Below are 17,717 nucleotides of genomic sequence, written 5' to 3' on the forward strand. Positions count from 1 at the left end.
GATACAATGCAGTGCAATGCTTTCATTACAATACAATAGCACATTTATTATATATAGAATAAGGTATGTTGTGTGTACTTTTAAGGCTTATTTAGTTGACAAGTATATTTTATGGAAATCCGGGAACGGATTATTCCCATTTTAATGGTTTCCTATGGGAATTTTTTTTTTTAGATACACACATTTCGCCTTACACACTCTGTCTCGGAACCAATTAAGTTCGTAAGTTGAGGTCTCACTGTACAACATTGGCCTCAGTTTTACTCTGTCAAAGCCGCGGAAGACTCTCCAAAACATGATATCACAACCATCTGTCAGAATTCACTAGTGGGTTCAGTCAGGGACAGTTAAAACAGGAAATGTTGGCGAAACACACGACACACTAATATGTCTCAACACCGGTGTGTGTTCGGGTGTTAAGGGACAAAACACATTGTAGTGATAGAAACAGCAGCATTGGCTAAATATCACTGTCGCATTATTTTGTTAACGTGGAAAACCACAGCAAGATAAAAAAGGCCAAATGGCCAAAAAAATAAAACTTTTGTTTTGAAAGCAGTGCATTAAATGATGCAGTACAGTGACTTCAGTGTTGACAACACAGCAACTTTATTGCGATATTGAGGTTCTTTTATGACCACAGTCTTCTTGTTAGAATGGAACAGAGAAGTGATAATAATCTGTAAAAAATAATTGAAAAAAGACACATTCGCTCTATTGATATGTTACCTTTTCAATAAATAATATTTAATGTTCATGCAATGCTTACATGTGTAGTTTTAATATGAATTTTCATCCATGCAATTTCCAAGTCTATTAATCTAACGTCTTTAGTCAGTAGCCACTTGCTGCCAGCCAATTGCTCGCAGAGCGCCGATGCATATGTGGAACTGTCGCGGCTTGGAATTGAAGTGGATTTACGTGAGGCAGGAGATGTGAGAGAATGTCTTTTCGTCAATGGATGCTACAGCTTAGTGTTTGCTTTCAACATTTAGCTTGTAGCAGTCGTGCACATTCCACCATGACGTCTCTGATCCACTGGTGAAAAGGACGTTTTGATCCTCACCTCTTTCATCTAGAACAACTTCTAGAAATGCTTTCACTTCAAAATGTCGCCGCATGAGTGGCTGCCTTTACAGCAGCTCCTGTATTTTGTTTTTCTACTTCTTCCTTTCCTTTCCTCTTACTTTCATAACTTTGCTGCTGTGAAATGTAAATTTCACCACTGTGAGACTTCTTAAGGCTAATCCAATCCAAGCACAGGGTACATATAGACAAACATTTACACTCACTGACAAACCTGGGGACAATTGAGTCTTTATTTTACCTACTACACATGTTTTGGAATGTGAGCTGTACATTTGACACCTAGGCCTTCAGTCTGAATCAATCCAACCCTTAAAGGACAACCGACGTCTCCGGACAAGTTGTGTCCATAATTTGTAAAATGGCTTCAAATGACTTCTACTGAGTGTATTTTACAAAGATTCCACCACATATAGCTATATTTTACATTTTAAGACTCGCGCTGAATATTTCCAGAAGTCTTGTTTTTGAGTTGGTTACGGGTCCTCACCCTACGTCACTGAAGGAATGCCCCTGACCGAAAAAAGGACAAATTGTAGCAGTCCTTTCATCATCTCAATGCATTTTGCTGTACTTGTTTGGTCTGAAAACTTCGTGTTGCACCAAAAAGAGTCAGAAGAGGGCGACAAAGCTCCGTATAAGGAATTAATCAGCCCGTGGAAACGGGCTGATTAATTCCTTACACGGAGCTTTGTCGCCATTTTCTGCCTCTTTTTTAGTGCTACATTTTCCCCCCCTATTGCCTCAAAATGGCACGGAATGAATTCTTTAATCGATTGCAAACATGTATATGCTTTCCTCTTCATAACTATTTGAATCATATTCCTAATTGGATGAGTAACAAGAAAGCATATTCTCCGAATTTGAAGCCATTGTTTTGATTCTCCAGCAAGGCAAGACATCTTGGGGTGACACCACGAACATGGGGGCGGGACCTTCTGAAACTGGCCACTTCCGGGTTCATTTTGGGTTCATTTTTTTTGCAGATTTTGGACACTAAGTCATTTTTATTGGTGTTTTGCATTTGACTAAAAATATCATAGTGCGTGTTTTGGGTATTTTAGATGCTATAAAATGTTTTTCTGATGTCAGTTAGGAAACAAAAAAGTGATGTCGGTTGTCCTTTAACTATTTTATGACTACTGCATACAACCTTGACTGCGACAAATATAAAAAGTGTGGTGTGATTAACTACAAGTCCACTAGAGGGTACCGTTAGCCAGGAAATAACGCCAGCGAGAAGGCCTTGGTGTCGCCAACTCAAAATCTGATTGGTTAAGCCAACAGTTTGATCTATGCTAATTTTATGCTACAGGGCCCGCACAACTGATTGTGATGGCGTCCAGGTTGATTTCTGACCCTGGTAAAAAATAATGGCTGAGACGTGATTGGTTAAATGCTTACATACGAAAGCAAACACCTGGAAGCAGCATAACAGGGGAAAAACAATGAACGGAAGCTGACAGATAATTGGGATTATTTAATAAGAATTCATGGACAAAATATAATTGACATCGGTGTGTGATTCAGAAATTGTCAGGCCAGCAGAGGCCTTGCAGGCCCTGACGGTCCAACACTGAATTTGAACAACCATTCTAGTTACCCATGTGGGAATTTTCACATTTTAATGACCAATTCCTGTCATCAGGTGTTTCGTGCATTCATACCATTGCTGTTGGTGTTGACGTAGTATCGTCGCCCTTGCGGAGACATGTAGCATTTCCAGTGAGGTGGGAGAGGGTCTCTCAGGTCCTCCATAGGAAGCTGACTTAGTGAGGCTGTTCTCTATCAAAACAGAATAAGGAAATGAAATCATTGTCAGGATGAGGCGACATTGTCAATCCAAATATTAAAAGCTCGCCGTGATTTTACAACCAGCAAGTGATGACAATGTACAAATGAATTTCAGAGTCAGCATTTGAGTAACACAAATGGACACAGGACCCCCCCCCAAAAAAGGCAAACAGAACACATCTGGTCATGGATAGCAACAATATGAAGAACAAGCCCCGTTGTAGAACACTAAAATAATGTGCAGAGACTTCGGGTAGACACATGAAAGTCAAAATGTGGTCATCCGTTCTGATAAAAGGGCCGGTTTGAAAATATGCAGAGATTCCATGGAATCCCTTTATTCTGCCTTGTCGGATATTTATTAGCTACACTCCCCTCCAAGAAAGTATTAGAACAGTGAGGCCAACTTATTCATCACTGTTGTTTCTTTCAAACACGAAAATGTGACAATTTTCACGACTCGCAAATAAACAAATAATAATACATTTCATTTCTAAGCGCCTTTCAAAACTCTCAAGGTCACTTTACAGTCACAGGATACGTTTTTCTGTGGGTGAGCAGAGGCAGCCACATACGCCAGCCTCACACAACCTGGAAGTAACTCGGTTAGAAAGCTAGCTAGCGAATTAATAGCTAACAGATAGCTAGCTAGGCTTTCACTCAACCCGGAAATAACTCTGATGGAAAGCTAGATGGCTAATAGACAGCTAATTCAATAACTAAGTAACTCAGATAGAAGGCTAGCTAATAGATAGCTAACAGACAGCTAGTTAGGCTTTCATTCAACCTGGGAATAACTCTGAAAGAAATCTAACTAGCTAATAGACAGCCAATTCGATAACTAAGTAACATGGATAGAAAGCTATCTAATAGATAGCTAACAGATAGCTAGCTAGGCTTTCACTCAACCCGGAAATAACTCGGATAGAAAGCTAACTAGCTAATGGACAACTAATTCGATAACTAAGTAACTCAGATAGAAAGCTAGCTAATAGATAGCTAACAGATAGCTAGCTAGGCCTTCACTCAACCCGGAAGTACCTCAGATAGAAAGCTAGCCAGCTAATAGACAGCTAATTTGATAACTAAGTAACTTGGATAGAAAGCTAGCTAATAGCTATCCAACAGATAGCTAGCTCGGCCTTCACTCAACCCGGAAATGACTCCAATAGAAAGCTAACCAACTAATAGACAGCTAATTTGATAACTAAGTAACTCTGATAGAAAGCTAGCTAATACCTAGCTAACAGATAGCTAGCTAGGCTTTCACTCAATCCAGAAATAACTCAGAGTGAAAGCTAGCTAACTAATAGACAGCTAACAAAGCACGTACCGCGAACTTCTACTATATATATATATATATATATATATATATATATATATATATATATATATTTTTTTTTTTTATAAGAGAGGGCCTCTTAAAAACGAATGAGTTTTTCAACTAGCGGGCAACATTCAGTCTGTTGCCTCTGGCTGCCTCACGCATTTCGTTTAGATTTGAACACCCCCGAGTCGTGGTGAGTGGGAACTAAATAAGTAATGTCTGTGGTTAACTGCCCCACTTTCATAGCAATGCCTCAGCCTATCAATCAGTAAATAAATGTACTTAGAATTTTAGTTCTCCAGCATTCTATAAGCCTCACTTTAGATTGTGAAAGCCGTGGTTTGAGAAGATGTGTATCTGTTTTGTGTCTCAATTCTGACACTTTTAACATGCACTGCTCCATTGCTAAGCACATGTACTACTTCATTTTACTGCATTACATATTTAATTTTTCTGATCACATAAAACAGGAGACGAAAAGGCACAAAATGAGGCAGCCGGCCCACAGCCTCCGTCATATAATCAATAACATCTGGTCCGTATGTAGAATTAATACATTGAGCGATGTTAGCTGCGTGTGCTAAGTGCTGCCATCTACAGACCCAAATAGACGGTAAATTAGTATATTGACCGAATGAGCGCCCCTATTTTCTAAAATGGTGATTTTCAATGTTAATTTTATTTTCTAAAAAGGCGACAATCAACAAAACAACAAATACTTCTGTTCAACTGTTACAAAAAAAGTCAGTGTTTAATAAAAAACTGAAGTTAAGTGAATATTCAATGTTAATTTTCAATGTCAATTCAATTTTGATATGCATTTTTCAAATGAACCAAAACACATGCTTAAGATGGCTGAAAATGAAACTAAAAAAAGCAAATGTGAAAACACAGAATGGTTTACTGAAATGTATTTAAATTAATTGATATTATATGTATAGAATGTCCATCAAGCTTGCCTCCACCTACATTTTTAATCATGTGTTCCTCTATCACAGTTTGGTTCGGTGCCGATTCCTTGTGTGTTCTACATACTTGGCCAATAAAGATGACTCGGATTTTGATTTAACAGACCAAATCTGGCCGTCTTTGCAAACCGTTTGAACAACCCTACTGTAGATGGTTAAAATTATGACAGAAAGGGCATGTGCAGACTGCCTCAGAAAACACGTCAGGAATTTAAACAGTGGTGAGTCACATTTCTTCCATTATCCGTTTTAACAATGATGTACAGTATTCACAGTTTGCATTTGACTCTACAATGAACACATTCCACTAACAGTTCAAAACCAAGGATGAGATTTGTTATTTCCAAGACCAGAACTTGAATTTCATTATAGCGTTCTACAGCCATTAATAATAATAATACATTTCATTTCGTTAATAGAGAGCTAATAGATAGCTATCGAGATTGCTAGCTAGCTAGATAGCTATATATCTAACAGATAACTAAAAGATGCTAAATTGAACAAAAACTTCCCAAAAAGGATACGATAATGCACTTTTGAGGGAGATTGGGGAGGGGTTTAGGTACTTACTACTGGATAGCTAGCCAGCCAGCTAGATAGCTATCAAGCCAGCTATATAGCTAGCTAGCCAGCTAATAAATAGCAAATAGACTCGCTTGAAATAATATAATAATAATATAATAATAATAATCCATTTCATTTGTAAGCGCCTTTCAAAACTCTCAAGGTCACTTTACAGTCACATGATAAGTTTTTCTGTGGGTAAGCGGCGACAGCCACACGCACCAGCGTTCACTCAACCCGGAAGTAACTCAAATAGATAGAAAGCTAGCTAGCTAAACAATAGATAGCCAATAGCTAGATAGCTAGCCAGCCAGCTTGATAGCGATAGAGCTAATATATAGCTATCTAGTTCGCCGGCCAGGGAGCTAGATAGCAATTAGCCAGCAAAGAGCTAGCTAGCAAGATAGGTAGCTAGATAGCAGGTAATATTTTGGAAACTTTGTTCAGTTTCATTGGATTGGACAAGGATTGGACTAGCTATGTCGATTGCAAACATGTATGCTTTCCTCTTCAGAACTGTTTGAATCATATTAATAACTGGATGAGTAACAAGAAAGTATATTCTCCGAATCTGAAGCCATTGTTTTGATTCTCCAGCAATGCAAGACGTCTTGGCGTGACGTCACGAACTGGGGGCGGGACTTTCTGAAAATGCCCGATTCGCAGCTCAATCTTTTGCAGATTTTGGACACTTTAAGTCATTTTTATTGGTGTTTTGCATTTGAATAAAAAATATCATACTGCGTGTTTTGGGTATTTTAGATGCTATAAAACGTTTTTCTGATGTCAGTTAAGAAACAAAAAAGTGACGTCGGTTGTCCTTTAAGCACTTTCTGCACCCTCTTTGATGCATCAAGCAGTTCTAGATGAAAGAGAGGATCAATGCGTCCTTTTGTCAGTGGAACAGACGTCATGGTTGAATGTGCACGTCTGCTACAAGCTAAATGTTGAAAGCAAACACGAAGCTGTTGCATCCATTGACGAAAAGAGATCTCCTGCCCAACGTAAATCCGCTTCAATTCCAAGCCGCGACAATTCCACACATGCATCGGCCCTCTGCGCTGACGCTCCTTTCTTATTGTATTTTATTTCCTCCCAAACTGTTATTATACTGATTTGCTTATATAGTGCAACAGCCTAAAAAACAGCAACAATTCACACTCACATTGACACGAACCCAAAATGCATACTCTTAACCTATTTTTGCGAGGAAACCAGAGTGCCAGAAGAATACCAAAATAAAGCAGGATGAGGGACATCCTAACCCCATAAAGGAGCAAACGAAATGTATCAAGAAAGATAAAAGACTTCATTAGTGAGATGTGGGGTCAAATCTTAGAGCATATGCGACATTAAATAATGCACAGTTCCAGATGGTAAACCTTCTAATACCCATAATGCCTCTGGCTCAACATTCACAGCATGCCAGAAAAGCCTATGGCAGATAAGCCAAACGCATTCATCCATCTTGGTGACACAAGTTGAGTAGTACTGGATGGAGTTTTGTCTTTTTTGGGATCATAACCAAATTTGAATTGTGTATCTGCGCCGTGTACACCAATAATGCCATTTTTTTATTTTTGTGTTCTACCATTCATCATTTTTTCTCCACTGTGGAGATATAGCTATCTGGCTATCTAGCTAGCTAGCTAGCTATTTGCTATCTGGCTAGCTACCTAGCTAGCTGTCTATTAGCAGCTCAAGTATTTTGTTTTTCTACTTTCATTCCTTTCATAACTTTGCTGCTGTGAACTATAAATTTCTCCACTGCGAGAATAATAAAGTCCAATCCAATCCTATCTGTCTCGCTAGGCTATATATTAGCTATTTAGCTAGCTAAATCAGAAATCAGAAAACCTTTATTTGTCACACAATGGGGAAATTTGCTATTAGCTATCTATTTGGCTAGCTATCTAGCTGGCTAGCTATTAGCTATATATTAGCTAGCTTTCTATGTATTTGAATTACTTCCGGGTTGAGTGAACGCTGTCGCATGTGGCTGCCGCTGCTCAACCTAGCTATCTGGCTATCTAACTAGCTATTTGCTATCTGGCTAGCTACCTTGCTAGCTGTCTATTTGCTCTATATTATCTGTCTAGCTGGCTATATATTAGCTATTTAGCTAGCTGTTATCGATCTATTTCTTTAGCTATCTAGCTGGCTAGCTATTAGCTATATATTAGCTCGCTTTCTATGTATTTGAGTTACTTCCGGGTTGAGTGAATGCTGGCGCGTGTGGCTGCCGCTGCTCAACCACAGAATAAACTTATCCTGTGACTGTAAAGTGACTTTCAGAGTTTTGAAAGGCGCTTAGAAATGAAATGTATTATTATTATTATTATTATTACTATTAATAAATTACAATGGCAGAAATGAAAATATCCCAACATCAAATTATAATACTTATTATTGTCCATGGACTTTTATTGTTAAAGCATACAACGGAAGTAATGCCACGAACCTCAAATGACATCACATAATTCCTAAATAGCACAGAAACCAACATAAAGAGCCCAAAGAAAGCGGCTTAGAAATAATGTGAAAGAGAAAATAAACTGCACAAGAGAGATTCACTTCAAGCAGTGAGAGCCGAAGAGACATTTTAAGAGCTTTTTTCTTCCAGAGAAAGCGATTTATGATCACAGGTTGGCCACTGTCCATTCGAAAGGACTCAACCCCCACATTACCGCTGCTGCGAAGACACAAATATGTTGACAATTGTTTTTGGACTGACAATGAAGGATTGGGACGATATCTGGGTCAAAGGGCACATAAACTGGCTATCTGGAAAAAAAGGGATGCATTGTGACAAATATAAACATCATAAATTAATATCAATTAATATTAGTTGCACTCCAAATGGAAGGATGAGACAAAAAAATCCCTTCTCCTTTTGACATTTAACAACCTAATCTCTTCGGGGAAGACATTTTCCAAGACGCTGGACTCTGTCAGAGAAAACTTTTAGACCATTCATCTGGAACATTTGCAAGGTCAGGGGTCGTTGACCTTGGTCCTGAGACTCCCAATTATTCTACTCCAAACTCACAAGTGGGAAGAGTATTGAGCATATCCAGTACTGTATAACATTTGACAGAAAACTTCCAGGACTGGTCCCATGAAAAATATCCGGATTTCAAATGAAATTCAAAGTAAAAATTTTCTCTTTCAAAGTTATTCACCAGACTAAATGTTTCATCCATTTTTATACAAATAACATAAATAAAGAAGTAAATAAATAAATAAATAAATATATGAATACATGAATAAATAAATGCATACATACATACATACATACATACATACATACATACATACATACATACATACATACATACAGACAGACAGACAGACAGACAGACAGACAGACACACACACACACGCGTACACACACACATACACACACATACATACATACATAAATACATACATACATACATACATACATACACGCAGACACACCTGCACACAGAGACACATACATACATACATACACGCAGACACACCTGCACAAAGACACACATACATACATACATACATACATACATACAGACAGACAGACAGACAGACAGAAAGACACACACACACACACACACACACACACACTCTCTTGGCAGTCCATCGAAGTCGAGGATGACGTCGCTTCCATTGCTTTGTGGGGTATTGGACAGTGGTTATTGGCGCTGGCGGCGATGCCACTGTAGGTGACTATGAAGCCCGATTCTGGAGCCACAAATCCTGCCACATTCAGGACATGTGAGGCCAGGACCGGGCTGGCGAGGCGGTACTGAAGCAGCACAAAGGTGTCTTTGCTCGTGCCGCACGATCCTCCTCTGGGTGCGCTTGTCTTCAAGTTGTGTCACCCCTTCGTGGCATAAGGAGCGCCACAGTGGCCTGTTCGCTGCAGCAGACTCCAGATCGCTGGGCTTGATGTTGCAGTTCTTTAGAGTCTGTTTAAGCTGGTCTTTGTATCGCAGCTTAGGACCACCAGGGTTCCTCTTCGCTGACAAGAGTTGTCCATAAAGCACCTGTCGAGGCAAGCGGCAGCTAGGCATCCGGATGACATGTCCAACCCACCGAAGTTGCCTCTTTGCCAGTATGGCCTCGATACTGGTGGAGGCAGTGCGTTGAAGGATGTCGGTGTGTGGAACACGATCCTGCCAGGTGATGCCAAGGATTCGTTGGAGGCACCTGATGTGGAATGCATCAAGGCGTCTCACATGGCGTCGATAGACGGTCCAGGCTTCTGCGCCATATAGCAGCGTGGACACACACACTGCTTGGTAGACTGCGACTTTTGTTGGAGTTCTTAAGTGGTTGTTTTCGAACACACGAGTACGCAATCTGCCAAAAGCTTTGGAGGCTTGATGGATGCGGGCCTGGACGTCATCATCAATTAGACAGGAGGGTGTTAGAATGCTGCCGAGGTAGCTGAATTGTTGGACAACCTTGAGGGGTGTGCCACTGAGGGTGAACGCTGGGGTTGGAGAACTCTCTTTTGCCATGACCTCCGTTTTGGTTACATTGATCACGAGACCGAGTGATCGGTAGACGGAGGACATGGTATCAAGGGCATTTTGCATGGCAGCTGGGCTGTGGGCCAGCAGAGCACAATCATCTGCATACTGTAGCTCGTGGATGCCGCTGATCAGGGTCTTGGTCTTGGCCTGTAGGCGTCTGATGTTAAACAGGTTACCATCCAGGCGGAATTGGATTTGTACGCCGCCACCTTCCTGGATGGACTTATGGAAGAGGAGCGTAGCTGCCATCAGGAACAGGTTGAATATAGCAGGGGCCAGTACACAGCCCTGCTTCACCCCGACTTCCACAGGGAACGGGGAAGATTGCTGGCCACCAACAAGTACAGTTGCTTGCATGCCGCTGTGGAACTGTTTTAGGATGCCGAGAAATTTGGAGGGGACGCCAAATTTCTGCAGTATGGTCCAGAGAATGTCACGGTTAACTGTGTCAAATGCCTTTGTAAGGTCAATGAAGGTGATATAGAGGTCCTTATTTTGTTCCTTGCATTTCTCCTGAACTTGGCGCGCAGCGAAGATCATGTCCAGAGTGCTTCGATCCTTCCTGAAGCCGCATTGTGTCTCTGGGAGGATGTCTTCGGTAATGTGCGATGTAAGACGGAACAGCATTACTTTTGCAAGAATCTTGCCAGCAACAGAAAGTAGGGAGATGCCACGGCTGTTGCCACAGACTGACTTGTCCCCCTTCCTTTTGTAAATTGCTGTCTTTCCATTCCTGAGGAAGTGTCCCGTTTTGCCAGATGTTGCAGATGAGGTGGTAAAGCTTCCGTGTCAGGAGATAACCGCCGCTCTTGAAGACCTCAGCTGGAAGTCCATCAGGGCCAGGGCTTTTGTTGTTTTTAAGGCTCCGGATTGCAGAGAGGACCTCTGTGAACTGAGGAGGTTCATCAAGGGAGGGAACTGTTGGAAGCTCTGGGAGGGAGTCAAGGACAGATGTGTCTGAAGGGTTTACTTGGTTGAGCAGGGAGTCAAAGTGCTCTGCCCAGCGCTCAAGTATTAGCTGTTTGTCCTTCAGTAGTACAGAACCGTCTGCAGATTTAACTGGGACAATGTGTTGTCTTCGTGGGCCGTGCAGGGATTTTACAGCATCATAGAAGGCGTGTGTGTTGTTGTTGTCTGCATGCCTCTGGATTTCTTGGGCCTTGCTGAGCCACCACTTGTTCTCCATCATCCTCAGCTGTTTCTGTGTTTCACCACGGATGGCCTTGTAGTGAGAGAGGAGAAGTGGAGAATGAGGGTTGGAGAGAAGTGTGGTATGGGCTTTGCGCTTGGCTTCCAGAAGCTCCTGTATGGCAGCTGAGCTGTTATCGAACCAGTCTTGATGACGTTTCTGAGTGAAGCCAATGGTCTCAGAGGCAGCTTGATGAATTGTTGTCCTCAATTTTTTCCACCTGCTTTCAACATCAAGGTCACCGTTACTGGTGTCGTTGTCCAGGCTGGCAAGTCCCTCTGCCAGCTTGTGGCGGTAGCTGGCTGCACATTCTGGGGACTCCAGGGCCCTGGTGTTAAGACGCCTTTGGGGCTGCTGTTTCTTATGAGGAGGTCGAATTCTCAGCTTGAGCCTGGACTTGATCAGTCGATGATCAGTCCAGCATTCAGCCCCACGCATGGCCCGCGTGATGCAGACATCATTTTGGTCTCGTTGCCTTGTGATGATGTAGTCCAGTAAGTGCCAATGTTTGGACCTGGGGTGCATCCATGATGTGATGTATTTCTTTTTCAGCTGAAAGATGGTGTTAGTTACAATCAACTGATGCTCAGAGCACAGAGTGAGGAGTCGGAGGCCATTGCTGTTTATTTTCCCCGTCCCGTGCCTTCCGATTACTTGTTTCCAGAGCCTGGCATCAGTACCTACTCGGGCATTGAAGTCACCCATCAGAGCAAGTTTATCAGAGGCAGGGATTTTGGATATGGTAGCATCCAGGGACTCGTAGAAGGCATCTTTGGTGTTATCGTCAGCATCCAAGGTGGGAGCATAGGCGCTGATTAAAGTTGCGAAGCGACCTTTTACCAGGGGAATACGCCAGGTCATAAGCCGTTCACTGATGCCTTGGGGGGACTCGGGGATGTTACTGAGTAAGCTGCTTTTCACAGCAAAGCCAACTCCATGGAGTCTTCGCTCATTCTCTGGGAGACCCTTCCAGAAGAAGGTGTAACCTTCACCAACTTCTGTGAGTGAATCCTCGCCTGAGAACCGAGTCTCACTGAGTGCGCCAATATCGATGTTGTACCTCCTTAGCTCATGTGCGATGAGGGCAGTTCGTCTTCGAGGTCTCTCCATCCCGTCTCGAGCATCGAGGAGGGTGCGAACATTCCAGGAAGCCAGGTTCATAGTCATGGGTTTGATTATATTTCGTTTTCGACCGCAGAGGGGGGATGCCTTGGTGGCTGCGGTGGGCCACCCAGGTGTGGTGGAACAAGCAATGTTTAGGTCACCTTTTCTAGACCCTTCCCCTATAAGGGGTGAGCAGTGCGGACCCTGAATAGGGCTGCTCAGACGCACAGGATGCTGCCGAAGGATAATGTTGCTCCATCCCATCTTCGCAACGACCATCAATCCTGTACCGCCCCTGTGTAGGATTCAAGCTAGAAGCTTCCAGTCACATCCATGACCTGCCCCCGTCACTTTATCCTATCGCCAGTGGACTTATATGGTGGAAGCTGAAACCTGCGCTACTAGTGGATTTAGTGTGAGGGACGGGGCGCGCAATTCCTTCCCCCACATACTTGGCCGCACTCACTGTATTCCAGTGGCAAGAGTGAAGACTCGAGACGACCTTCAGGTGAGTGCGATTGCAAGGGGCTGCCGGTGGTCCGATCTGTTGGACTCCGCCTACGCCTACCCCTGGGTGCGGATTTGGGATCACTCTTTGTCTGGCCTCTACCCTCCGACCTGTTCGGCTTGGGTGACCCTGCCAGGAGTACAAGACTCCAGCCGACATAGCTCTCGGGGTCACGGAGACGCGCAAAGTGCCTCACCACGATAAGGTGGTGATCCCAGTCGAGGCACACACACACACACACATGCGTACACACACACACATGCGTACACACACACACACACATACATACATACGTACACACACATACATACATACATACATACATACATAAATACATACATACATACATACATACATACATACATACATACATACATACATACATACATACACGCAGACACACCTGCACACAGACACACATACATACATACATACACGCAGACACACCTGCACAAAGACACACATACATACATACATACATACATACATACATACAGACAGACAGACAGACAGACAGACAGACAGAAAGACACACACACACACACACACACACACACACACACACACACACACACACACACACACACACACACACGCGCGTACACACACACACACACACACACACACATACATACATACATACATACATACATACATACATACATACATACATACATACATACATACATACATACATACATACATACATACAAACATGCAGACACACCTGCACACAGACACACGCACGCACACACACACACACACACACACACACACACACACACACACACACACACACACACACACACCACACACACGACGCACACACATGCATACACATACACGCAGACACACATAAATAATACACAACTAAATAATACACAAATACATTCTGTAATACACAAATAAATAATACACAAATAAACAATAAACACTAAATACTAAATATTAAATGACACATGACACATGATACATGATAGATAGCTGACTAACCAACTAACCAACTAACTAACCAAGCAAGCAACTAAGCAACTCACTAACTAAGCAAGCAACTCACCAATTCACCAACTAACCAACCAACTAAGCAACAAACTAACAAACCAATCAACCAACCAGCTAGCTATTTAGCTAGCTAACTAGATCGAAAGATAAGAGAGATAAGACGGGCGGACGGACGGATAAACCGTTTCTAACTTCATGGATATTGCTGAATTGTAAATTCCATTGAGTTCAGTGTGTTTCAGACGACTTTTCAAAGAACATTAACCGCATACTGGAAAAAAAAAAAACTGCACACCTCATCTTAAAATCCAAGTTTGCTCATTACCAATACAAAACAAGGCTACACTCTAACACAAACTCCCACGCTGTCTCTCAAGGGAGTCATCACTCCATCATCACCATTGATGTAAGCAGGCCTTTTGGGCGAGAATGTACTGTAACCACTCTTTGGAGTTCTGTGATATGTTGGAGAAATGTGGGAGACTGTTGAGACACTGAAGGAGGATACACATGCACTCGCACAGACCCACACACACCCACACTCAGACATTGACGTTGTGCAGTGTATGCACACATATACTCAGTTTAACTGCCTGCATTGTCTACCGAGGTCCTATGTGTGAGTGAGGGGGAGTGATTTGAACGTGTAGGCCACTCCTTACAGCTGACAATGACTTTTTTTGTTATCATCCATCTCCCCGGTTACAGTTTATGCGCATACATTGTGTAAAAAAAATCATATACGCTGCATATACTGTCTGCCGCCTGCATTGAGAGCTGACAAAGAAATACAGTAAAGTCTCGTTATATCGATATTCAAGGGAGTCCGAAAAAATATCGATATAACCGGGACTATCGATATATCCGACCCTGTTTGCATGTAATTTTCTCCGTGCGTGCATAGAAATAGTATCGATATAACCGTGACTATCGATATATCCGATATCGATATAACGAGACTTTACTGTATTGGGACACCTTGCCATTGATTGATTCGCAACTCAACTCAGCTGTGTGACTTTACTATTTCCCCCCCAAAAAATGCCAGCAATGACATTTCACTCAACAATGGTGCTAATGTTAGCTATATTCTCATTTTCTGCATAGGGAAAAGAAGGTTGAAACTGCCCCAATCGTGATTTGGCCTAACATTGTCATGAATCCTATTGTGTCTCCAGGAGGTGGCAGAGGAGGGTCTTCCCTTCTATGTGCACACCTGCTGCAAATTTGGTCTTCAAGTTAGCCAAGTATTAAACTTGTTGCTGCTCTTGCTCAAGTGCCTATTATTAATATAGTTTTTCCTGGTTAATTAAAGCAACTATTTCTGTTTGAACTATGTCGGGGCACTTTTGGATTTTGTTTGTGTCTATGTTTGAGGCATCTGATTGGCATTTAGTTTGTTCTCGAACTGTCATATATGAGTTGGCAGTTGGTGCTTAATTCAAAGTGTATTGAAAGTCTATTTATGTAATTCTGTGTGAAATGTTGTGTATGATTTTTATTTATTTATTGGGTAATGCGTGAATCATCTACACAAACAGCAATATTAAAAAAAAAAATACTTTTTGAATGCATTAATATAATTGAGTTGCCCCTCAATTGCAGTCAAATTGCTATTTAACTCATTCACTGCCATTCATGAATTTATTCAGGAATTGAAAAGCATGATGTGGAGACATATATTCAATTTTTTTTTTTTTTTTTTTTGTGGGGGTGCCGATAAAGCGCTGGTCAGACCTCTGACTGTGTTTTTTTTTTTCCCTTACACATGGGGTCAGCATTTGCCTTTTGTCCATGTTTCCGCTGTTGTTAAAGCACTATATAAATAAATATGTATTGTATTGTACAGCCGCCCAAATTTCAAGCTCAGATAACTCCCGACCAATATAATGTAGGAATTAACTTTTTTTCTGATGAAAGAAGAGAGTGTAAGGTTTCTCATGCTGACTTGAATGTTTATGTAGTCCTAAAACTCAATATTCTGTGGGTCTTGCAATTTGAGTGAAAATGATAAAAACCCTGGCACTGGACACACTTTTGCACATTGCCTGGCAATGAATGAATGAGTTAAATTTGAATTGTTGAATTGTATCTATTTATCTAGGTAGCTATATTTATATATTTATATACAAGTTGAAATCCATTCAAAATGGCCGACGTGACGTTTACATGACGTTTTCGATTGATTATTATTATTATTATTATTATTATTATTATTATTATTATTATTATTATTATTATTATTACAGTAAAGTCTCGTTATATCGATATCGGTTATATCGATAGTACTGCTTATTACGATACTATTTCTATGAACGCAAGGAGAACATTTACATGCCGCAGGATCGGATATATCGATAGTCCGGTTATATCGATATTTTTTTCGACTCCCGAGAATATCTATATAAGGAGACTTTACTGTATTATTATTATTTTATTATTATTTTTGTTGTGTAGTGATGATCATTTTATGTTACTTCCGGGTTGAGTGAACGCTGGCGCGTGTGGCTGCCGCTGCTCACCAGCAGAAAAAAATATCCTGTGACTGTAAAGTGTCTTTGAGAGTTTTGAAAGGCGCTTATAAATTAAATTTATTATTATTATTATTATCATTGTTATTATCATTATTACTATTATTATTATTATTATTATTATTATTATTATTATTTTATTATTATTTTTGTTGTGTAGTGATGATCATTTTATGTTACTTCCGGGTTGAGTGAACGCTGGCGCGTGTGGCTGCCGCTGCTCACCAGCAGGCTGCCGCTGCTCACCAGCAGAAAAAATATCCTGTGACTGTAAAGTGTCTTTGAGAGTTTTGAAAGGCGCTTATAAATTAAATTTATTATTATCATTACTATCATTGTTATTATCATTATTATCATTATTGATTATCATTATTGATTATTATTGATTATTATTATTATTATTATTATTATTATTATTATTATTATTATTATTATTATTATTATTATTATTATTATTATTATACAACTACTTTAGTTGTGATATAAATTGTCTTTCTTGTAGTTGTTAATTTTACAATTGTTCGGAGAATGTGCGTACAAATCTCCAGAGTTCATCCCCCATTTGGATCATGACAAATCAAACGCTAAATCCAGGCCAAAATGAAAATAACTATAATTACTCCGACTGAGCTAATGTCTTTTTCAAAACACAACTCAAATTAGAAACAGTGACATGCCTGCAAAGTAAAATAAAGTATTTTACAAAAATGCTTCTTTAACCTCCGAAACCCCAAATTGGTAGCTACAATGTCTGACAGTGAAAAGGATTCTGGCTGTTACCACAACACAACCAGCTTTTTCAGTTAGCAGCTGGGAAGATGTACGCAAATTGTTCCGAGGCCTCAGTGACATCTTTTACCACACATATGTGGCAAAACCGCAAATATGTCACGGCTAACCAGCTGATATTTCATGGTGTTATGCAAAACCTACAGTACATACAGTATGTGTGTGACGACACAAATGACAGTATTTTGACGGAAGCATAGTATTTTTTTCTCCCCCTGCTTCGAAGCTTCTTGCTGGCTAGCCTGGGTAGCTTCTGGGTGCTACATAGCACAGATCGGAAACTAGGAATGCCACAAAATCATCTGCGGGAAGCTTTTCGGTTTCATTATAAACAC

At 41.0% G+C, this 17,717-nt stretch overlaps 1 protein-coding gene and 1 long non-coding RNA gene across 2 annotated transcripts in view; one reads left to right on the forward strand and one right to left on the reverse strand.

The window, feature by feature from the left end:
* The window catches only part of gas7b (growth arrest specific 7b), a 63,785-nt gene that overhangs the window by 40,400 nt on the left and 5,668 nt on the right, over nucleotides 1-17,717 (reverse strand). Inside the window, exon 2 of the mRNA XM_089014822.1 lies at nucleotides 2,754-2,871. Coding sequence (XP_088870948.1) covers nucleotides 2,754-2,871 — 118 coding nt within the window. The remainder of the gene's footprint in view (nucleotides 1-2,753; nucleotides 2,872-17,717) is intronic.
* Nucleotides 1-17,717, forward strand: part of LOC148887092 (uncharacterized) — a 53,544-nt gene that overhangs the window by 30,338 nt on the left and 5,489 nt on the right. The gene's annotated exons all lie outside the window — the stretch shown is intronic.

This window comes from Hippocampus bargibanti, linkage group LG15 (genome assembly GCF_051943395.1).
Source record: "Hippocampus bargibanti isolate YZ-2025 linkage group LG15, ASM5194339v1, whole genome shotgun sequence".
NCBI classification, from domain to species: Eukaryota; Metazoa; Chordata; class Actinopteri; order Syngnathiformes; family Syngnathidae; genus Hippocampus; species Hippocampus bargibanti.